General features: G+C 38.3%; 2 protein-coding genes across 2 annotated transcripts; both read left to right on the top strand.

Annotated features, from left to right (window-relative positions):
* The first annotated feature begins 1,970 nt into the window (after window positions 1-1,970).
* On the top strand, window positions 1,971-6,239 carry LOC133521878 (E3 ubiquitin-protein ligase RING1). Its single transcript, XM_061856986.1, has 4 exons — window positions 1,971-2,918; window positions 3,569-3,741; window positions 4,248-4,420; window positions 5,690-6,239. Exons 1-4 carry the CDS (start codon window positions 2,173-2,175, stop codon window positions 5,732-5,734), a joined length of 1,137 nt encoding a protein of 378 aa, XP_061712970.1. The 5' UTR covers window positions 1,971-2,172; the 3' UTR covers window positions 5,735-6,239.
* A 9,154-nt stretch (window positions 6,240-15,393) lies between these two features.
* LOC133521899 (large ribosomal subunit protein eL22-like) lies at window positions 15,394-16,703 on the top strand. The gene is made up of 3 exons (XM_061857019.1): window positions 15,394-15,534; window positions 15,624-15,910; window positions 16,509-16,703. The coding sequence occupies exons 2-3, from the start codon at window positions 15,631-15,633 to the stop codon at window positions 16,670-16,672; spliced, it is 444 nt and encodes a 147-aa protein (XP_061713003.1). The 5' UTR covers window positions 15,394-15,534; window positions 15,624-15,630; the 3' UTR covers window positions 16,673-16,703.
* Window positions 16,704-18,281: the final 1,578 nt, after the last annotated feature.

Below are 18,281 nucleotides of genomic sequence, written 5' to 3' on the forward strand. Positions count from 1 at the left end.
ATTTGTTGCAACGTTTGTAGAACCATGGTAGATTGGTAGAAGCCTTGATATCACTGATAGTGATAGCAAAGAGCTGATAGCTATTACCGATGGTCGATTGTATAGTTGGTATACAATCTTACCTAGTTGATCGAGCGGCAGTGAATTTACCTCCATAATACAAATGGTCTTGATTACTTCTCTGCACAAGGCAAAGCTGTATACATAGGAAACTGCACAGTCAGTAGTATATAGGAAACTGTGCAGTTGATGAAACTGCGCAGCGCAGGTTTACCCTTTTACCCTAGTGTGTAGGTATGGCCAGCTTTAAGTTATTATCGAGTCTGCTATTTTGCCAACATGCGAATGGTACCTAGAGCAGTTCTTCACTAACTATACTCCATAAGCAGCATTTTTATTTTATGGGTACTCAGTTAATATAGGTAACATAATAATATTTCAACAACTTTAGCCTTCGAGCAACATCAACACCGGAAAGGGACTAAGGGAGACGGCATTCATACATTTCCCCTCTGCCGAAGCATAGGTACAACTGCACCTATGGCGGTGCATGTTGTGACTCGTCCGTACACAAAAAGAGATCGAGGTGAGCAAGATTTGTCTTTGACGTGTGTCATTTTCATGACGACACAATCATTACAGATTGGATTTTGTAACCCCTAATCATTTTTGACTATTTTGGTACTCATGCGTTTAATTTGAATTAAACTAGATATCTATAAATTATAAAGCCCTTATTCCATCTACCTACGCCATCGTCGGGTGGTACAGTGATATCTAGTAAAATCAAACACTGTCATCTGTGTCTGTGTTTTTTTTAACTATAGCTAAAACAGCACCTTTCTAAGTTTCTTTTTTATACACTTTAACACCTTTTATCACGTCTAACAAGCTGCTGCGGAAATGTAAATCCCTAATTAGACAAGTTTTTTTTTCTGAGACACATCCTACAGTTTGTAACTGGAAAATAACACTCATTACACTTCTTGCCAACTAAAAACAGTGTAATAATACACACATCAACCAATCCCTAACGAGGGTAACCAGTTCTAAATCACTTTACTTACATAACATTTTCCAAAGAAAAACTAGATCTTTGTAACTACTGCGATTAGCGAGATGGGTTGGCGTTTCATAATACTAAAGCAAAACGAATTATTGTAGCGCGCTTAGATAAATTGAAATGATAAAAGGAGAAGCAATTTAGTCTGACTCGTGAGGCTGCCGAGGCAGCGTGACACTTATTACAAAAATAGAAACAAAAATGGTTAAGTATAATGGTTGCTATAGGAGAATGAGCACGAAATGCAAGTTTTTATGCGTGTACGTTATATGCATAGATGTGATTAACGCCAATTTAGTTCTAGAAAAAAAAAATGGCGTCAATCGTGGACGAGCTTAATGTCCTTCAATTTCAGTTTTCATTTCATCCACACCTGCACCTGATTAAATTGTCAATTTCATCGAATTGGGCGAAAAATTGTCGTCTGGCGGGGCCTTTAGATTTTCAGTTACTTAGGGGGGATATCACGCAGTCCGGTAAGTTAAGTGTGTTTGCACTAGGACCCGCTCCGCCTCCTCCGGTGAGTTTGTGAGCGAGTTGTCTGGCTTACGCAGGGATCCTAAGGTTATGGTCGACTTGGTGGAGAGGACCTTCCTTACCCTGTTGGCCTGCGTGGTGGTCTCACTCAATGTCTGTACAGAATTTGGGGCGCACGCGGTATAGCACATCTATATGATCCTACCATCTATCTATGTTGTTGTACGACTTTGTCGGCGTAACTACACAGCCACTATGTCAGAAAAATAAGGCGGCAAATTTTAAAAAATATAGGCGCGAACGTTTGATCTCCCATATTTTTTTTTATTCACACTGATATTTTTTTATTGCCGCCTTTTTCTACTGACAAAGTGGCTGTGCTGGAATATATTCATATAAAGTATTTTTTCCAATAAAGTAGTGTATTAAAGTAGTGTACACCGACTTTTAACTATAATATAATGTAAACGAAATTGTATTGGCTGAATGGTTACTCTCCCTACAACTTTAGTTAGTGACAGACGATAAAAAAAGAATTGAACATGGCGGCGGCGGCTCGGTAGGAAGTGTTATGTCAAAATAAGTTGGAATAGGTGTTTTTAATTGGGATAAACAAATATTTCTGAGTAAAAATGTCGTCAACAGAGCCACCACAGAACAAAACATGGGAATTATCCCTTTACGAGTTGCACCGGACACCTCAAGAAGTGATAACGGACGCTACCGAAATCGCGGTGTCCCCACGAAGCTTGCACAGCGAATTGATGTGTCCAATTTGTTTGGATATGCTGAAGAAGACGATGACGACTAAAGAATGTCTCCACAGGTTCTGCTCTGATTGCATCGTGACCGCTTTGCGATCAGGCAACAAAGAATGCCCGACATGCCGTAAGAAATTAGTGTCCAAACGTTCTCTGAGACCAGACCCTAATTTTGATTTATTGATATCAAAAATATATCCTAGCAGGGATGAATACGAGGCCCATCAGGAGCGAGTGTTGGCAAAACTGAATATGTCTCACTCGCAGGCGTCTTTAGTGAATTCTATAACAGAGGGGATCAAATTGCAGTCTCAAAACAGGCCTCAGAGGTCGCGTAAAGCTGGAGCAGATGATAACAGCAGTCTGTCTAATTCTAATGGGGCGTCGGACGCTCAAAACGGTAGTAGTTCGTCAGCTCCTAAGGATGGCACTGCAACGTCAATGGGTAACCCCACGCCTCCCGGACAGTCAACATCTAATCCCCCTTCTGTGAGGAGCACGCCGTCACCGGTGCCGTCCAATGTTAGCTCCATTTCAAAAAACACAAGCATCACTAAAAGAGCAAAGTCAGTTTTGACTTCAGAGCGCAGCGAGGAAAGTGAATCTAGTGATGGCAGGTGAGTCTATGGGGCTTTATATACTATTTCTACTATAATATAAAAAAAAATTGTTTCTATTATGAGTATTTTAATTTATTTTTAGTATGAGATAAAATTATGATACTTATCAGATATTTCTACTTTATTCACTACATTATTCTATGAAATTTAATTAAAGTGTAGTCAAATATACTAAATAAACTTGCAAATTCTTATTATTTACTGGTTGTGACTGTTTTAGCACTTAAGATACCTTGTAACCCTTTCGCGCATGCGCTTTGTACTAAGTGCATATTTCAATTATTATTAGTTTTATTTTAATATCATATTTTTGATAATATGCTGCTGTTAAGTAATTTAACACATTAATTTCTCAATGAGTTAATCATTTATAAGTGTTTATTAACTATTTATTTAACTTGAAAATCTACAAAGAGTGACACAGAATGAATTTCGATTTAAGGGCATTTTCATTTTAACTTGTACTTTAAAGAGCAACTTAAGTCATGTTTTAGTAACTTCGAACCATCACGTTCCTGACAAAATGTATGGAGTTTGACACTGTTTGTCAGGTTTGTGATGGTTGCTAATCGGCTGGTAATGGTACACTGTGAAGTGGAATCTGCCTTACACAAGCAAAACACCCAAATGCAAGTATAACTTTCCAGGACGGAAGGTGAGAACTCCATGGACACAGAAGGGGAAGGCGAGCCCCTGAACCCCAATGAGATTGAGCTGGTCTTCAAGCCACACCCGACAGAGATGACCGGAGACAACCAGCTCATGAGGGCACTGCGGGATAGCTCTGTCAGATACATTAAAACTACTGCTAATGCTTCTGGTAGGTTGTTTTATCCATTTTATACTTCTATCTCTTTGTAAGTTTTTTTTTGCAATACAGTAATGTACATAATAAGTGTTTAGGACATCATCAATGGCCACTGGCCCCTGATGGATGGTTGTTGCAACACTGTGTCAAGAGGGGTTGAGACGGCCAATGCATTTTCGCTTATGGCTATACAAGCCTATCCCTGCACGGCACTTCTTGCATAAGTGCAGGATCTTTAGTATTACAGTACAACCAAGATAACTTTGCTAGTGAGACAAAAAAAGAGGCAAAACATTGCTAGCAACTTTGTTTAACAACACAGTAAATTCATACAATTCTTATTACAAAAAAAAATTACCAAATTCATATGCACATTTCAATAAATTAAAAAAAAGGTTTGGATTGAAAAAAACTTGACTGAACAACATGTTTCTTGCTATTTAGTCTATAATTTTATCCTAAATCTGTCCAGACTTCTTCCATACTTCTTAATTCCAATTGACCACCATTGTTTTCAGTGGACCACCTGAGCAAGTACCTAGCGATGAGGCTCACGCTGGACCTAGATGCGGAGCTCCCCGAAGCATACCGGTTGCTCAACTTCTGCATCTATGTGGCTCCGGCACCGGGGCAGTTTGTGCCACTGGCCGGCTCGCAGACTCTCCGCCAGATTAATGATAAGTTTTGGAAGGTAATTGTCTAAACGTGCATGAGGTTAGTTGATTTCAACTAAGAAAGGGTAAAGTTAACATTTTATAGGATTCCTAATAATATACTGTTTATTAACTCTTATCACTGACCCCCTGCTTGGATCTAGAGTTCAATATTGAAGATATTGACAACTTAGTCATTATATAAACTGTAAACCTGTTGGGTCAAAAGAGCCATTCAAATGAATAACTTATGTCCACATACATTGTATTTGGCTTATTTCCAAATCAGTGTTATTGTGCGATGCATTATATTGTTTTCAAGCAAAAGGGTAGGTACTTATTGTTTGTGGAAGTGTATAACTGCTATAAATATCACGACTATTGTGATACCAGATTCCTTTTGCTCGGAAAAGTATTATGCGCTATACACACTCATTGAGACACCCAAGTCAGGCCGAGATCGAATACATGTACACACTGCTCCTTTATCTCGTCCCGCGCCTCTCTGATTGGATCAGAGCAGTGCCAAGGCTCTAACCCCCATTTGAAAGTAAGTAAGTAAGGGCCTGTTTTATAATGTCCAAGTAAAGTCCTGAATAAGCTACATGCCACTTATCTGACAAATAAAATGGATCGTTGGCATTTCACAATCAAATATCAAAATCTGGCAGATAAATTATTTGTTAATTAGCTATCCCATACTTTACTTATACATTTCGTAACAGGCCCTAAGTATTAGGCCGCTAATAGGCAATATTATTTCAAGCTGTTTTTAATAAAATGGCCTATTTTTCTACGTTAGGAGTGTTAAGTTATTTCTACTCAGAATAGCCGGGTCCACACAGAGCGAGCATACGCGTGAGGCAATTTCCTCCCGCACAAACCGGCCAGTGTAGACGTAGTGTAGAGCGTAAGCCGAATAGGAGAAAAGTATCTCATAATGTCCATACATTTTTTGTTCCTTTCATTTCTTTACCATCACGCAGTCTATAAAAAATGGTTATGGGGAAAAAAATAGGTCGCATTTTTTTCTAAACCGCCCATGTAGTGCTCCCTCCCTGAAATAAAATAATAATAAAAAATGTAATCAATACACCTTATAAAACAAAGTCCCCCTGCCCCGTCCGTCTGTGTGTATCTTCGCGATGAACTCAAAAACTACTGAACGGATTTTCATACGGTTTTCACCTATCGATAGAGTGATTCTTGAGGAAGGTTTAGGTGTATAATTTGTTAACCCATGTGAAGCTGGGGCGGGTCGCAAGTAGTTATTAAAGTGGAAGCACTAATTCTATTATTTATTGCAGGTGAACAAACCACTGGAGATGTACTACTCGTGGAAGAAAACCTAGAAGTGCCGGCAGCTTGAATCTAGAACCTAGTGATTTATTTTAAACAGAAATATATGTATTTATAACGAAATTATTCGAGAAATAGACTCTTACAATTAATGTGATAAGATTTTATTTAAGTTTTATATAATTTGTAGATAAGCAGGTAAATGTCTTTTGTAAGTCAAATGAAAAGAGTAATTTATGTATGTATAATTTTATGTCAGTAAAATAACATTAAGAATATTTAAGAAAATACTGATTAGGCGGGTCCACACAGAGCGAGCATACGTGCGAGGCAATTTCCTCACGCACAATGCCGAGGCACTGTACACTGGCCGTATTGTACGTGAGGAAATTGCCTCGCACGTATGCTGGGTCAGTGCGGACCTGGCTATGGATTACATTGATCAAGGTAGGTGTCATTTTAAATAATTGAAAAGTTGTTACAGTTAGCAATTTACTGCGCAGTATTGCAGTATTTTAATCTCATTTTAGTTAGGTGATAATAAACAATTCATAATTATTTGTTTGTATATGCTTTAATACTTTAAGGCCACACTTGTGAACACATACTGAATTGTAATTTTTAACACGTTCACTCGATCGAAATACACAACCTTATTGCCCATATATTAAGGTAGTGTACATAATTTTGGCACTTTGTTCGTATCGATATTTTTAGACGTGACTACCCATACAAAGTCACATGACGTAGTTACATGTCCAAGTGAGCTTCCACTTCGAAGTGGTGAACCCATAGTGAAAGCACGGACACCTGAATAAAAGTTTCATAACCCTACGCACCAGGACAGGGAACGTGTTAACAATTTTCTGCCAACAAGGTGAGTGTAATGGGCCACACACTCGACGAGAGTGGTATGCGAAGTATGCAAGGCGGTATGGCAGCCGATGACGAGTAACGTAGCCACACTAGGTCACTGCCTACTTCCCATAGCACTCGTCGAGTGTGTGGCCGCGCAGTAACAAACGTCTAAATGTCGACTGCATATATTAACTTGACTACAAAGTACAAACAGGAAAGGAAAATTAATTAAGAGGATTATCGTTGAACTAATATCATGTGAACTGTTACTCCACCACCCCATGCGTTGTAGTAATTACCTAGTCATACATGCCAACGCAACCCACATGTACCTACATAAAAAGTAGCTGAGGACTACTATGGCACTCATCTATTTGAAGGGACATAGTTTTCTATTAATTGCTTATGAGAATAATAGACAGCTGATCAGACTAGATCAAGATGGGCAGTTAAGAATGTGGGTTATACACAGCAATGACGTTCTCGTCTCTCCTGTGAACATAACTAAATTAAAGGGCTATAAAGACGAATTTTCTAAAATGGTTACTCCCTTTCAAGAAACTGTGGTTTAAACATTTATATATGCTCAAAAGCTGTTAACTGTTGTCCAAAGAGATTTTTTTGATTTGACCCATATAAATCAAACTTTTTTATATTTTCGTGGTAGATATTCGGAATTTGTAGCTGTACACGCTGTACATTAAGAGGAAAGAGGTGATTAAAAGTCGATTATATGTAATTAAATAATCTATTTTCCGGTCAATTCTCTGACTGTTAATGCCATAGTTGACAAGGCATGTAATTTATTAAGTAGGTGCTTACTAATCTACTTAAATTAAAAATGTACATCATTTGTACTTTTATTACAATAAATAAGCATTACATTGGCAAAAATATACGTTTCCACTGAATTTTACTTCCATTGCGCATATTCTTCTATAAAAAACAGTCTAACAGGGATGGCGCCAATTTTAAAAATGCTTCAAAATGCAAGGCACTGCTAGTGCACAAAAAATCTTATTTCTTAATATATTGACGTCTGAAAGCATTATATTCTCTCCTAAGTGCTTTAGTAGATTCTACTTTCAATAATCTGAGTGCTTCAAGTATCTGTTCTTTGTCTTCAGAATCTCGTGCGATCGTTAGTTTCTCCATAGTCGCGAAATCGAGTTCTTCTATCCTCTCAGCTTCATCTATCAACCGGTCCACGTCTCTCAGATACGAACGATAAGATACACTTTCAGTATTTTCTTTGTAATTAAGTAGCCTCTCGACATGTTCCCAGAAATCTAGTGTACGCCGACCGTCTTTCATCCTCGATGTAAACATAAAATTTCTAAAGAACTTCCTGCCTTTCTCATCGTTGAGCACATTTTCTATCTTGTCCGTATACCGGTCCAAATCGGCTGTGGTCACTCCTCCGTTATCATCACAGCCACATGCGACGAAACAATTATCCATCTTTCATTTGTCTGACATCGTGACCGCTCTCTTATCGATTTATTTTAGTTTCTCGCACGTCATTTTCTCCGTAATTCACTTAAACCTATGCCGCAACTTTTCACTGTTTTGTCTCACATAAAGTACTAAATCAATTTTACATAGCCCCAAAACACTTGTTAAAATGAATCACCTTTCACAGGTAAAGTGAGGTTAACTTCAAAAATAGGTTTACATCACTCGCGATCACGATGGAGCGCGTAAATAAACTGCACTTGTGTTGTGTGCGACCATTTTTCCTTCGCGGCGAAGTTCACGATTTCGAGATAACTTTATTACGCATGCGCTAGTTTGTAGAGTTTGAAAACTCGCGCTCAATAATTGAAGTCGTAAATCATACACACTATCAATTTTGCTAAAATCTACTTAGTTAGCAAATGAAGCTTCAATTAAAAACTTAGTTAACATAGCGCTGAATGCGTGTATCAAAAACTCAAGGGCATTACATCACGTCTCAGGTAAAAAAAGTGTCGTGACCTCGACAAGCGAATAGCACGGTTCATTCATGTCATGGGAAATAAAAATCATCGAGGTGGGGCGAAGACAATAGCTGTACAAGCCGGGCAGCTACCGTACGTGCCCTCTTTGCATGGTTTGTTCTGTTTATGTTAGACAGGAACCTACTAACAAAAGTAATATATAGGTCTATGCTTAACGCATTTTCATGTTAATTATATGTATATTGTTAATACACAAATACTACAGAGGAAAAAAAAAATATATATGTTAGGTATATGTTATAATATAAGACAGACAAGATTTTCGTTAAAACACAACTAGTTGTTGATTTTCTGCCTATGACTATGAAATAATTACCTAGGTAATTGTTTTTTTAATTCTAGCTAGCTGACCGCTAAACTAGACAATGAAAATACTACAACTCTGTTAGTATCATCGAATAAAACACACATTTCTTCTTAACATTTTATTCATATCTTAATTAGGTAGATTGTAGATTTGATTTTATAAATAGACTAGGAGGAAACGATTTTTAAAAGGGCGGGCAGTGAGTCAGGAACGTGATACAGTTGACTAATATAAATCATTATGTATAAATACTAGCTTGATGTGCTCTAGGTCGTAGGTAAGTATTCCTAATTATTATGGTTACAACTTCGTCGGATTCACTGTAAGACCGTGAACTGCTGTAAGAGAATACCTTTTGAACAAGTTTTGAACCAATTGAACCTTCTTGGCAGTATTTCCGTGTAGGCTAGCTGGGAGCACGCATCCCGCCCAGCTCGGGAAAAGTCCACATAAAAATGCCCTCTATTGACCGAATTACCCAACTGGGAAAATTGAAAGGATCAAACAATATTTTTACGTAAACCATAAATTATTTTGTTTTCATTGCCAAAAACAATGGACTAAAAAATATGAATGTGTGAAAAAGCGCGGGAAACGTGAAACGCGGCGGTCTAGTTTTTTGTTTCTCGTACATTATTTTTATTGTAATATCAGGAAATCGGCAATTTGTATATAATTTTTCACATATTTTGTATATATTCTTTTATTTGTATATATAATTAGTGGATTTCTTCATAGTTGGTAAGTTTTTTCTAGTAAATTTTCTATGGGGGACGACGATCCTCCTGATCCTGGAGGTGGAAACCTCCAGGTCGGATGTAATGTGACTGTTGATTCGGCAATGGATACTGACACTTCTGTGGGTAGCAGGAGTGAACGTAAAAGAAATAAAGTACAAAAAAGATGCAAAAATTGCAATAAAAAAAGAAGGAAAAATAATGGCGGGGAATATTCGTGCGATTGCCAGGAAAACATACAAAACTCCCAAGCTCTTTCGAGTTCTAGCACGCAGCCTACCATAATCCCCTCTGACAATTTAAATACAAATATAAACAATAGCGCTATTAGCACCAAGGTTGGTAGGAACTTATTTTCAAATTCAGATGTTGCACCCTTTATGGTTCACGTCCAACTCAAACAGACTGAAGCAAGCTCATCTCTGCACCCGGTATCTTTTGGGAAATTCCTCGTCAAAAAGGCCTTCAGAAACATTATTAACGGAAGTGTTAAGCGCATTGGCAGAACTCGCATAGCAATGTCATTCTCAAATTATTTAGATGCAAATTTATTTGTAACTGACCCGTGTCTCGAGTTAGAGAATCTTACTGCATACATACCGTCTTTTTCTGTGACCCGTATGGGTTTGGTTCGCGGCATTCCTGCACAGTGGTCGGATGAAGAAATTTTGTCAAACATTTCCGTGCCCATTGGGTGTGGAAATGTTCTTAAAGTGCGGCGCTTAAACCATAGAGTTACGGTTAATGGTTCTGTTTCGTGGCAACCCTCTGAAACAGTTGTTTTAACTTTTGATGGCCAAGTTTTACCAAAACGGGTATTTTCGTGCTACAACTCACTGACTGTTGAATTGTATATTTTCCCCACAATTCAGTGTTATAATTGCACTAAATTCGGACACACCAAAACTAATTGCAGATCAAAACCAAAGTGTTTTAAGTGTGGTCAAATGCATTCCGGTCATACCTGTTCAGTGGAGGAAGAAGATGCCATTTGCTGCTTATGCAATGGTTTTCATTTCGCCACGAACAGGGCTTGCCCGGAGCATAAGAGACAGAAGGATATTAAAATAACTATGGCCAATAATTGTATTTCCTACGGCGAAGCTGTCAAACTACATCCTGCAGTTTCTAAATCATTCGCCGATGTCCTTCTGACACAACCACAGTTACAGTCCCAGCCAAATTTACATCACAGAGTCCATAATTCAGCCCCGAGCACAACCATGCAGTCCCATAGTTACAAAAAAACAACTTTTTTGAAGCCACGTCCAGTAAGAAAGACCATGACAGGGTATGATGTAGCAGCTCATAATGCGCTAGTTAATGAGTATACCATTCCATCTCCTCCAAATGGCTGTGCACTACAGCAAGATTCTCGCAAAGAGAATACATCAGTAGCTGACGAAATTCAAGCCCTAATTAATCATTTATCTCAGCCCAATGTAAAACTACCGTCCCACGTTGCCCCCATGCTTGATGTACTTGTTACAACTATTAAAAATAATGGCTACAATTATTCAGTGGAATTGCAGAAGCATAATAAATAAAAAGCAAGATCTAATACATTTATTAAACAAATTTCAACCTTTTGTTTTTGCCCTCTCTGAGACATGGCTAAAGCCTGGAGCTCTTCTTAGAGCTACTGGATATTCATGTCTCAGAGAGGACCGTCCTGGCGGATGGGGCGGTGTAGCTCTACTCGTCAGGAATTCCATTTCATTTTCAACTTATAATCTTCCATCCCATAGCGATGATTTTTCAATTGTTGCTGCCATTGTAAATAACATCTGTATCATTTCTGTATATATACCTCATCCATCATCATCCATTTTTGATGAGCTTGAACAAATAATTTCTTCTCTCCCTAGGCCCGTGTTAATTTTAGGAGACTTTAACTCGCATCACCAGTTTTGGGGTTGTTCATCATCTAATTATAATGGAGATTGTCTCATACATATCTTAGACAAACACAACCTTTGTGTTTTAAACACTGGCTCTCCAACCCGCCGAACAGCGCCAACAGAGTCAATTAGCGCTATTGATTTATCTATTTGTTCGGTCGATCTTGCATCCTCTCTCTCTTGGCATACCTTAGATTCAACATATGGGAGTGATCACTACCCTATTATTATTACATTTCCATCTTCCATTCCTCCATCTCCAAAACCTAGCCCTAGGCTTAAGTATAATTTAAGTAATGTTGATTGGAAACTTTTCAAAAGCCGCGTAGAGGAGAAATTGTTGTGTTTGCCCACTATAGATGCTAGTAGTGTAGTTAGCTGCTCAGTTGCCTTAGCCCAGACGATTACCGAAGCAGCTGATGAAATTTTCCCTGTAAAAAACAGTGTATCAGGTAAAATACCTTCTCCTCCTTGGTGGGATGATGATTGTTCTCAAGCAATCAGAAACCGCAAGGAGGCAGAGAGAAGTTATCGTCATTCGATGACAAATGAAAATTTCGAGATATATATACAAGTTGCTCGTGAGACTAAAAAATTACTGCGCAAAAAAAAGTTCGAAGGCTGGAGACGATTTTGTTCATCTCTTAGTCCTAACGTGAAACCATCCATAGTATGGAATAATATTAAAAGATTCAGACATGCTTTCAATGAGCCATCTAGACAGACACTTCCTCCTAACCTTGCTAATCAGTTCATGGACAAATTAGCACCAGCATCAGTCCCCGAAGAACATGTTTTCCACCCCGCTGCCTTTTCATTTGACTTTTCCTATTATACTGTATTTAATGGGCCTTTTAAAATAGAAGAGTTAAAAGGTATACTAAGTAGTTTAAGAGATACTTCACCTGGGGATGATGGAGTCCCATATTCCTTTTTAGCAAATGCTAGTGATGGTATTCTCTCTTATTATCTGAATATAATAAATTTTGTCATCCAATCTGGTACAGTCCCGGATTCTTGGAGATCTCAAATAGTTATTCCTATATTAAAACCCAACAAACAAGCAACAGATGTTTCTTCTTATCGTCCAATTGCCCTTTCTTCAGTATTTGTTAAAGTAGCAGAACATTTGATTAAAAACAGATTAGAATATTTTGTAGAAAAAAACCAATTACTTTCTCATAGTCAGTTTGGATTCCGAAAAGGTAGATCTACCTATGATAGTTTGGGTATATTAGTTGCAGAAATTAGATTAGCATTTTCTAGAAATGAGTCTGTAGTAGCTGCTTTTCTTGATATAAGTGCCGCTTATGATAATGTTTTAGTCTCAGTATTACAAGCAAAACTTCATAGATTAGCTGTACCAATAATGTTAAGCAATTTTATAATAAATCTTTTATCAGAAAGGTCCATTAGCCTTCTTATAGATGACAACAATAGGATTTCCCGTTTAGTTTGGAGAGGTCTTCCACAAGGTTCCGTATTAAGTCCATTGCTATATAATATCTACACATCCGATTTAGAGTCATCCTTAAATGGCACTGTCAGAATTTTGCAATATGCTGATGATTTATTATTATATTCACCAAACCTTTCTATTGAACAGGCCAGTAGATCCATTACTTGTTCTTTGGGTTTATTGAAGTTATGGTTAGATTCAAATGGTCTGGAACTCTCAGTTCCTAAAAGTGTTGTAGTTTTGTTTACTAGAAAACTGTTTCCTCCTCCAATCAATGTGCAATTTAATAACTGCTCCATTCCCATTAAAGATAAAACCAAGTTCCTAGGTGTTATTTTAGATAATAAATTAACAGGTCTTCCACATTGTGATTACATAGTTTCTAAATGTGAAAAAAATATTAATATCCTTAGATGCGTTTCAGGAGTTTGGTGGGGTTCACATCCTCTTTGCATAAAATTAATGTATAATGCCTTGATAAGAAGTATTCTAGATTATGGAACATTTTTGTTAGAGCCAGGATTTGTAGCAGGCTTCCAAAAATTAGATCGTATTCAATCAAAAGCCCTGAGAATGATATGCGGTGCCATGAATTCAAGCCCTATCAATGCTATGCAAGTTGAGTGTGCTGAGCCTCCACTCCATTTACGACGCCAATATCTTTGTGATAGGTTTATTTTCCGCTGCTCCCAATTTTCTAATCATCAACTCTGGGTTATCTTGTCTAACCTCCTGCTTCAAATAACTACTTCTAACTACTGGAAGCACAAGAGTCCTCCATGTTTGATTAAAAGTTTTCAAAAACTGAAATCTATTTCAGCTCCCACTGTTAGCTCTTCAACACTTCCCATTTTCCAGTATGAATATGAATCTGTAATACTTGATCCTCCAGTTCTCCTTAATATCGGCATTTTTAAGAATGATGTTGAACAAAATCAACAATTCCTGGGATTCATTGGAACAGATGGCCTAGCTGCTGATCATATATACACAGATGCTTCTAAGATGTCTGACAATGGGTGTGTTGGCATTGGTGTACTTCACACCCAGTCTAATATTTACCAAAAAATAAAGTTGCCTCCAGAATCCTCTGTGTACAGTGGCGAGTGCTTTGGAATTCTGAAAGCAATAGAATTCATCATTATAATGCATCTTAAAAAAACTATTATTTTCTCAGATTCTCTAAGTTCACTTCAGGCAATAGCTAAATTTCCTTTCAAATCTAAATCTAATAACCCAATTATTTATCAAATCCGTAGCCAACTGTTAAAATGTCGTCTTAAAGGGTATTCGGTTTCCATTGCCTGGATCCCTGGACACAGAGGTATTAAAGGCAATGAAAGGGTGGATGACTTAGCTCGAGATGCCATTAGTTCTGGGGACATGTTTCCGTTTAGGAATGTTGCTGAAGACCTGTTGGCACTGCCTAAATTATATCTAAGAATGGAATGGACAAAATTATGGGCATCTGGTGCGGGTGCCGCTGCGTTACATTATCGTAGCATACAAACAACAATTCCTGCCAAACCTTGGTTTGCTAAAATCTCTTTGCCAAAGCCTGCAACTAGTATGTTGATTCGTATGAGATTGGGCCACGTATGTACACCGGAACACCTGAAACTACAAAATCGTGTGGCCAGTTCTGCATGTATTTGTGGAACTGATCCCGCTGATCTTAATCATATCTTTTTTTCTGGTAATTGTAACCTATATGACCGTTCTATATTATTAAGACAGCTGTCAGATTTAAAAGTTCCGTTTCCCACATCTATTACAACACTCCTGTATATTAATGATTCATCTCCATATATATTTAAATCATTGTATTCATTTATTTCACGTCACAACATTAAACTTTAAATTATTTGAATTAACCTTTTCCTGATCCTTTTCCAAAATTCCGTCCTACCCGTTTTAATGTAATCCTTAATTCCGTTTCCCCGTTTTACTCGTCTGGCTGAATGCGCCAGGAGCGCGAAGCCATTAAAAAAAAAAAAAAAAAAAAAAAAAAATATGAATGTGATATATAGCAACAAACATAGCAATTTTTAAATAGTGCAACACCAATATTTGACATTTCTTTCAGAATTGCCACAAATGAAAAAGAAAGCGTTCTGTACACGCATGGTACGATTAATCGCTTCGATCAGTCTCACGAGAATTGTGACGATCGGTCGTTTAGAAAATGAGAGACGTCGCACGATGGAATTGATAATTGATCGTTAATATAGATGCACGATCGAAAGATGCAGTGCTCATACATGGTCGGTATGATCGGTGCGCAATCGAGGATGCCATACAATGTCGGTTCATCGTTATCGTTACACGGTTGTCGATTGCACGGGGTTTTGTTGCGATATCCGATATCGTCTTCGATTAAGTATATCGTTAACGATATTAACATACAGTATCAATCCGTCGTTTTTATCGGTCTGTAACGACGGATTGTATAGATTAATCGTACCATGAGTGAACCCCATTTAAACAATTCGTGGGACAAGACGTTTCTGTCAGATGATGTACTTGGTGTAGCAACACAGCTCAATTCGGCCATTTTGCTGTTAACGCCGTGAACGTTATACACGTGTTCGGTAGGTTAACGAGATAATTTAACAAATTGTTAAATTACGTTTGAAATCTTGTTGGTTTTGTGCAGTAAATAACATTTTTGCACCTATAGGTCCAAAATGGCAGTGACGAAGAAACCGGCACCCAAGAAGACCCAGTTGCACCAGAAAACTGGCAAGAAAGGAGTCAAGGGCGGTAAAATCCGCGGAAAGGGAGCCAAGAGGAAGATCAGCCTGAAGTTCACCATCGACTGCACGCACCCGGCCGAGGACAGCATTCTTGATGTAGGAAACTTCGAGAAATACCTCAAGGAACACGTCAAAGTGGAGGGCAAGACCAACAACCTGGGCAACCACGTTGTCGTCGCCAGGGACAAGACCAAGGTCGCCGTCAGCGCAGGTTAGTATCTAATCTGGCAATGCTAATTCCATTTTCCATTAAATCTTGACTTTAATTTACCTATGATACTTGCGTCACTAAATTTTGAGGTTATGTCAAGTGCGCTATTTTGCACCTTATTTTCAACTGATATGCATTAATAAATCATTTCATTTAAACGAGACGCTGAAACTTTACAGGCAACTAGAATATTTTTTATTTTTAGCATTGAACTCGTGTCAAATATAAGCTTATTGGTTCAGTACCTAAATCTTAGTTTTTGAGTCCAGTATCCAGTGATTGCATATAAGAACATATCTGTTATAACTTCCACTTGTAAAATGTGTGTCATTTGGTTTAAAATGGGTTAAAGACAACATATACCTTGCAATTGCCTTTGGCTGGTGTCAGCCATTAACCCGGCCGTAGGAGCTTCAGAGCCCATTCTCTGTAGCTCACTGCGGCAGCCCTGCCGGCGCGTCCACGCCGCGGGGGTGGGCACCGCTTACCTCAGTAGGCCGGGGTGATCCGGTGGCAGAGTCCGGCAGGGACCCTACCGTGGGGTATATCACGGTACAATCAAATTCCAGGTCATTAAGATGTTTCCAACGCTTTACAGACATTCCTTTCTCCAAGAGGTACCTTAAGTATTTGACAAAGAGGTACCTCAAGAAGAACAACCTCCGTGACTGGCTGCGTGTGGTCGCTTCTGCCCATGACTCCTACGAGCTCCGCTACTTCAACATCAATGCTGACAGCGACAATGAAGATAATGAGGATTAAGCTGTTTGGATAATAAATTAGTTATAAACTATGATTTTGTTTTATTTCTTTGTAAATTCTTGTAAAAAATATAATTATTTTGTTTATAATTGCTGTCCTGTAAGTTTACCCATTTTATGGTTCAGTTCATAATGGATTAGGTGGGTCCACAGAGCGAGCATACGCGCGAGGCAATTTCCTCACGCACAAACCGGCCAGTGCAGACGTGCCTTGGCCGATGCGGCGCGCGTTTTCCTCGCCTGAGCGCACCGCCTCTGCCGAGGCACGTCTACACTGGCCGGTTTGTGCGTGAGGAAATTGCCTCGCGCGTATGCTCGCTCTGTGTGGACCTGCCTATTGACATGTTTATACAGAACAAGTGGTCCATTAATGTCTGAAACCTAAAATAAAGTATCATATCATTTAGCTGTGTGGCCCTAATTAATAAATTTTTCATGTTATAGCCATGGCCAATCTCTAGGTTGGAGCCACAGCTAGTATTATGAATCTTATCATATTATCATCATTAGACAGTGTTCGGTGGAGTATCCCAATCTGCAAAGAAATACAAAATACTACTAGCTAGCACAGACTTAGAGGATTTAACAACTGGTGTTGTATTTAAGAGCTTACCCCTCGAGTCAAAAACTTCGGCCAATGGTAATTTGTACGTTACCAATGAGATTTGAAATAAAAGGTGTATAGTCGAAAGAAAACTATGTAGCGACGTAAATTTACTGCCATCTTTTGACACAATTAAAACTTTTAGAACGTTTGACTTTGATCCTTATTTTTTTACATTAAATTTGTTAAATATCAAAAAGTAGCGCCATCTAATAGATCAAAGGCCAAGGGAATAGCAGCATCGTTTCGAGCGATGGCGCTATAACCTTTAGGTAGTGCCCGGTAATATGGTGCCACTTAAATGTCTCTGTTTGTTTCTCGTTATTTTATTTGCTACATCTATAATATACCGCCAAACATGTGGTTGTTATTTTTGAACTCGGGCTATTGAAAGCGACTACAAATGGTTTTCAAAGAATGTTTTATTACCTACTTAGGTACTAAAACATCTGCCAATTCTATCTGGATTCGTGGTTCATCCGAGTTTTAAAGTAACGACGTTCCCAAAAACCTTGCATGTTTAAATGTACTTAACTAAAAACGTATGTTACTGATATACATTTATTTTCAAGACTAGATCATTATTCCGGAGTTTCCATTGCTTGGTTGCTCCCTGTAGGTATGTGTAAAATATTATTTGTTTAAAACAAAGCCCACACGGAGACTTTAAATCTCGTTTTTTTTTAAAGATTATAAAAATAACGGTAGATTTTGCCTAAGTTTCATCAATTATTTCAGTAATTCTAGAATGGTGAAGAAAATAAGAGGCAAATATGCCAGCTTTTAAATAGTTTTCCTAAAAATCGCACGATAATCCCACGATTTTTCGCATAATAAAAAAACGAGGTACTCGTATAGTGACAACCCTGAAAAATCGTAAGTTTCGTAAGAACTCGCTAGAGGAGTCGGATGGCATGGCCTTTAGTCATCTATCTATAATTGTATAGTACGAACTCCCCTCGGGAGTCGTGTGGAATGTGACTTAATGAGAACTCCCTAGTGGCGT

This window comes from Cydia pomonella, chromosome 10, assembly GCF_033807575.1.
Source record: "Cydia pomonella isolate Wapato2018A chromosome 10, ilCydPomo1, whole genome shotgun sequence".
Classification (NCBI taxonomy): Eukaryota; Metazoa; Arthropoda; class Insecta; order Lepidoptera; family Tortricidae; genus Cydia; species Cydia pomonella.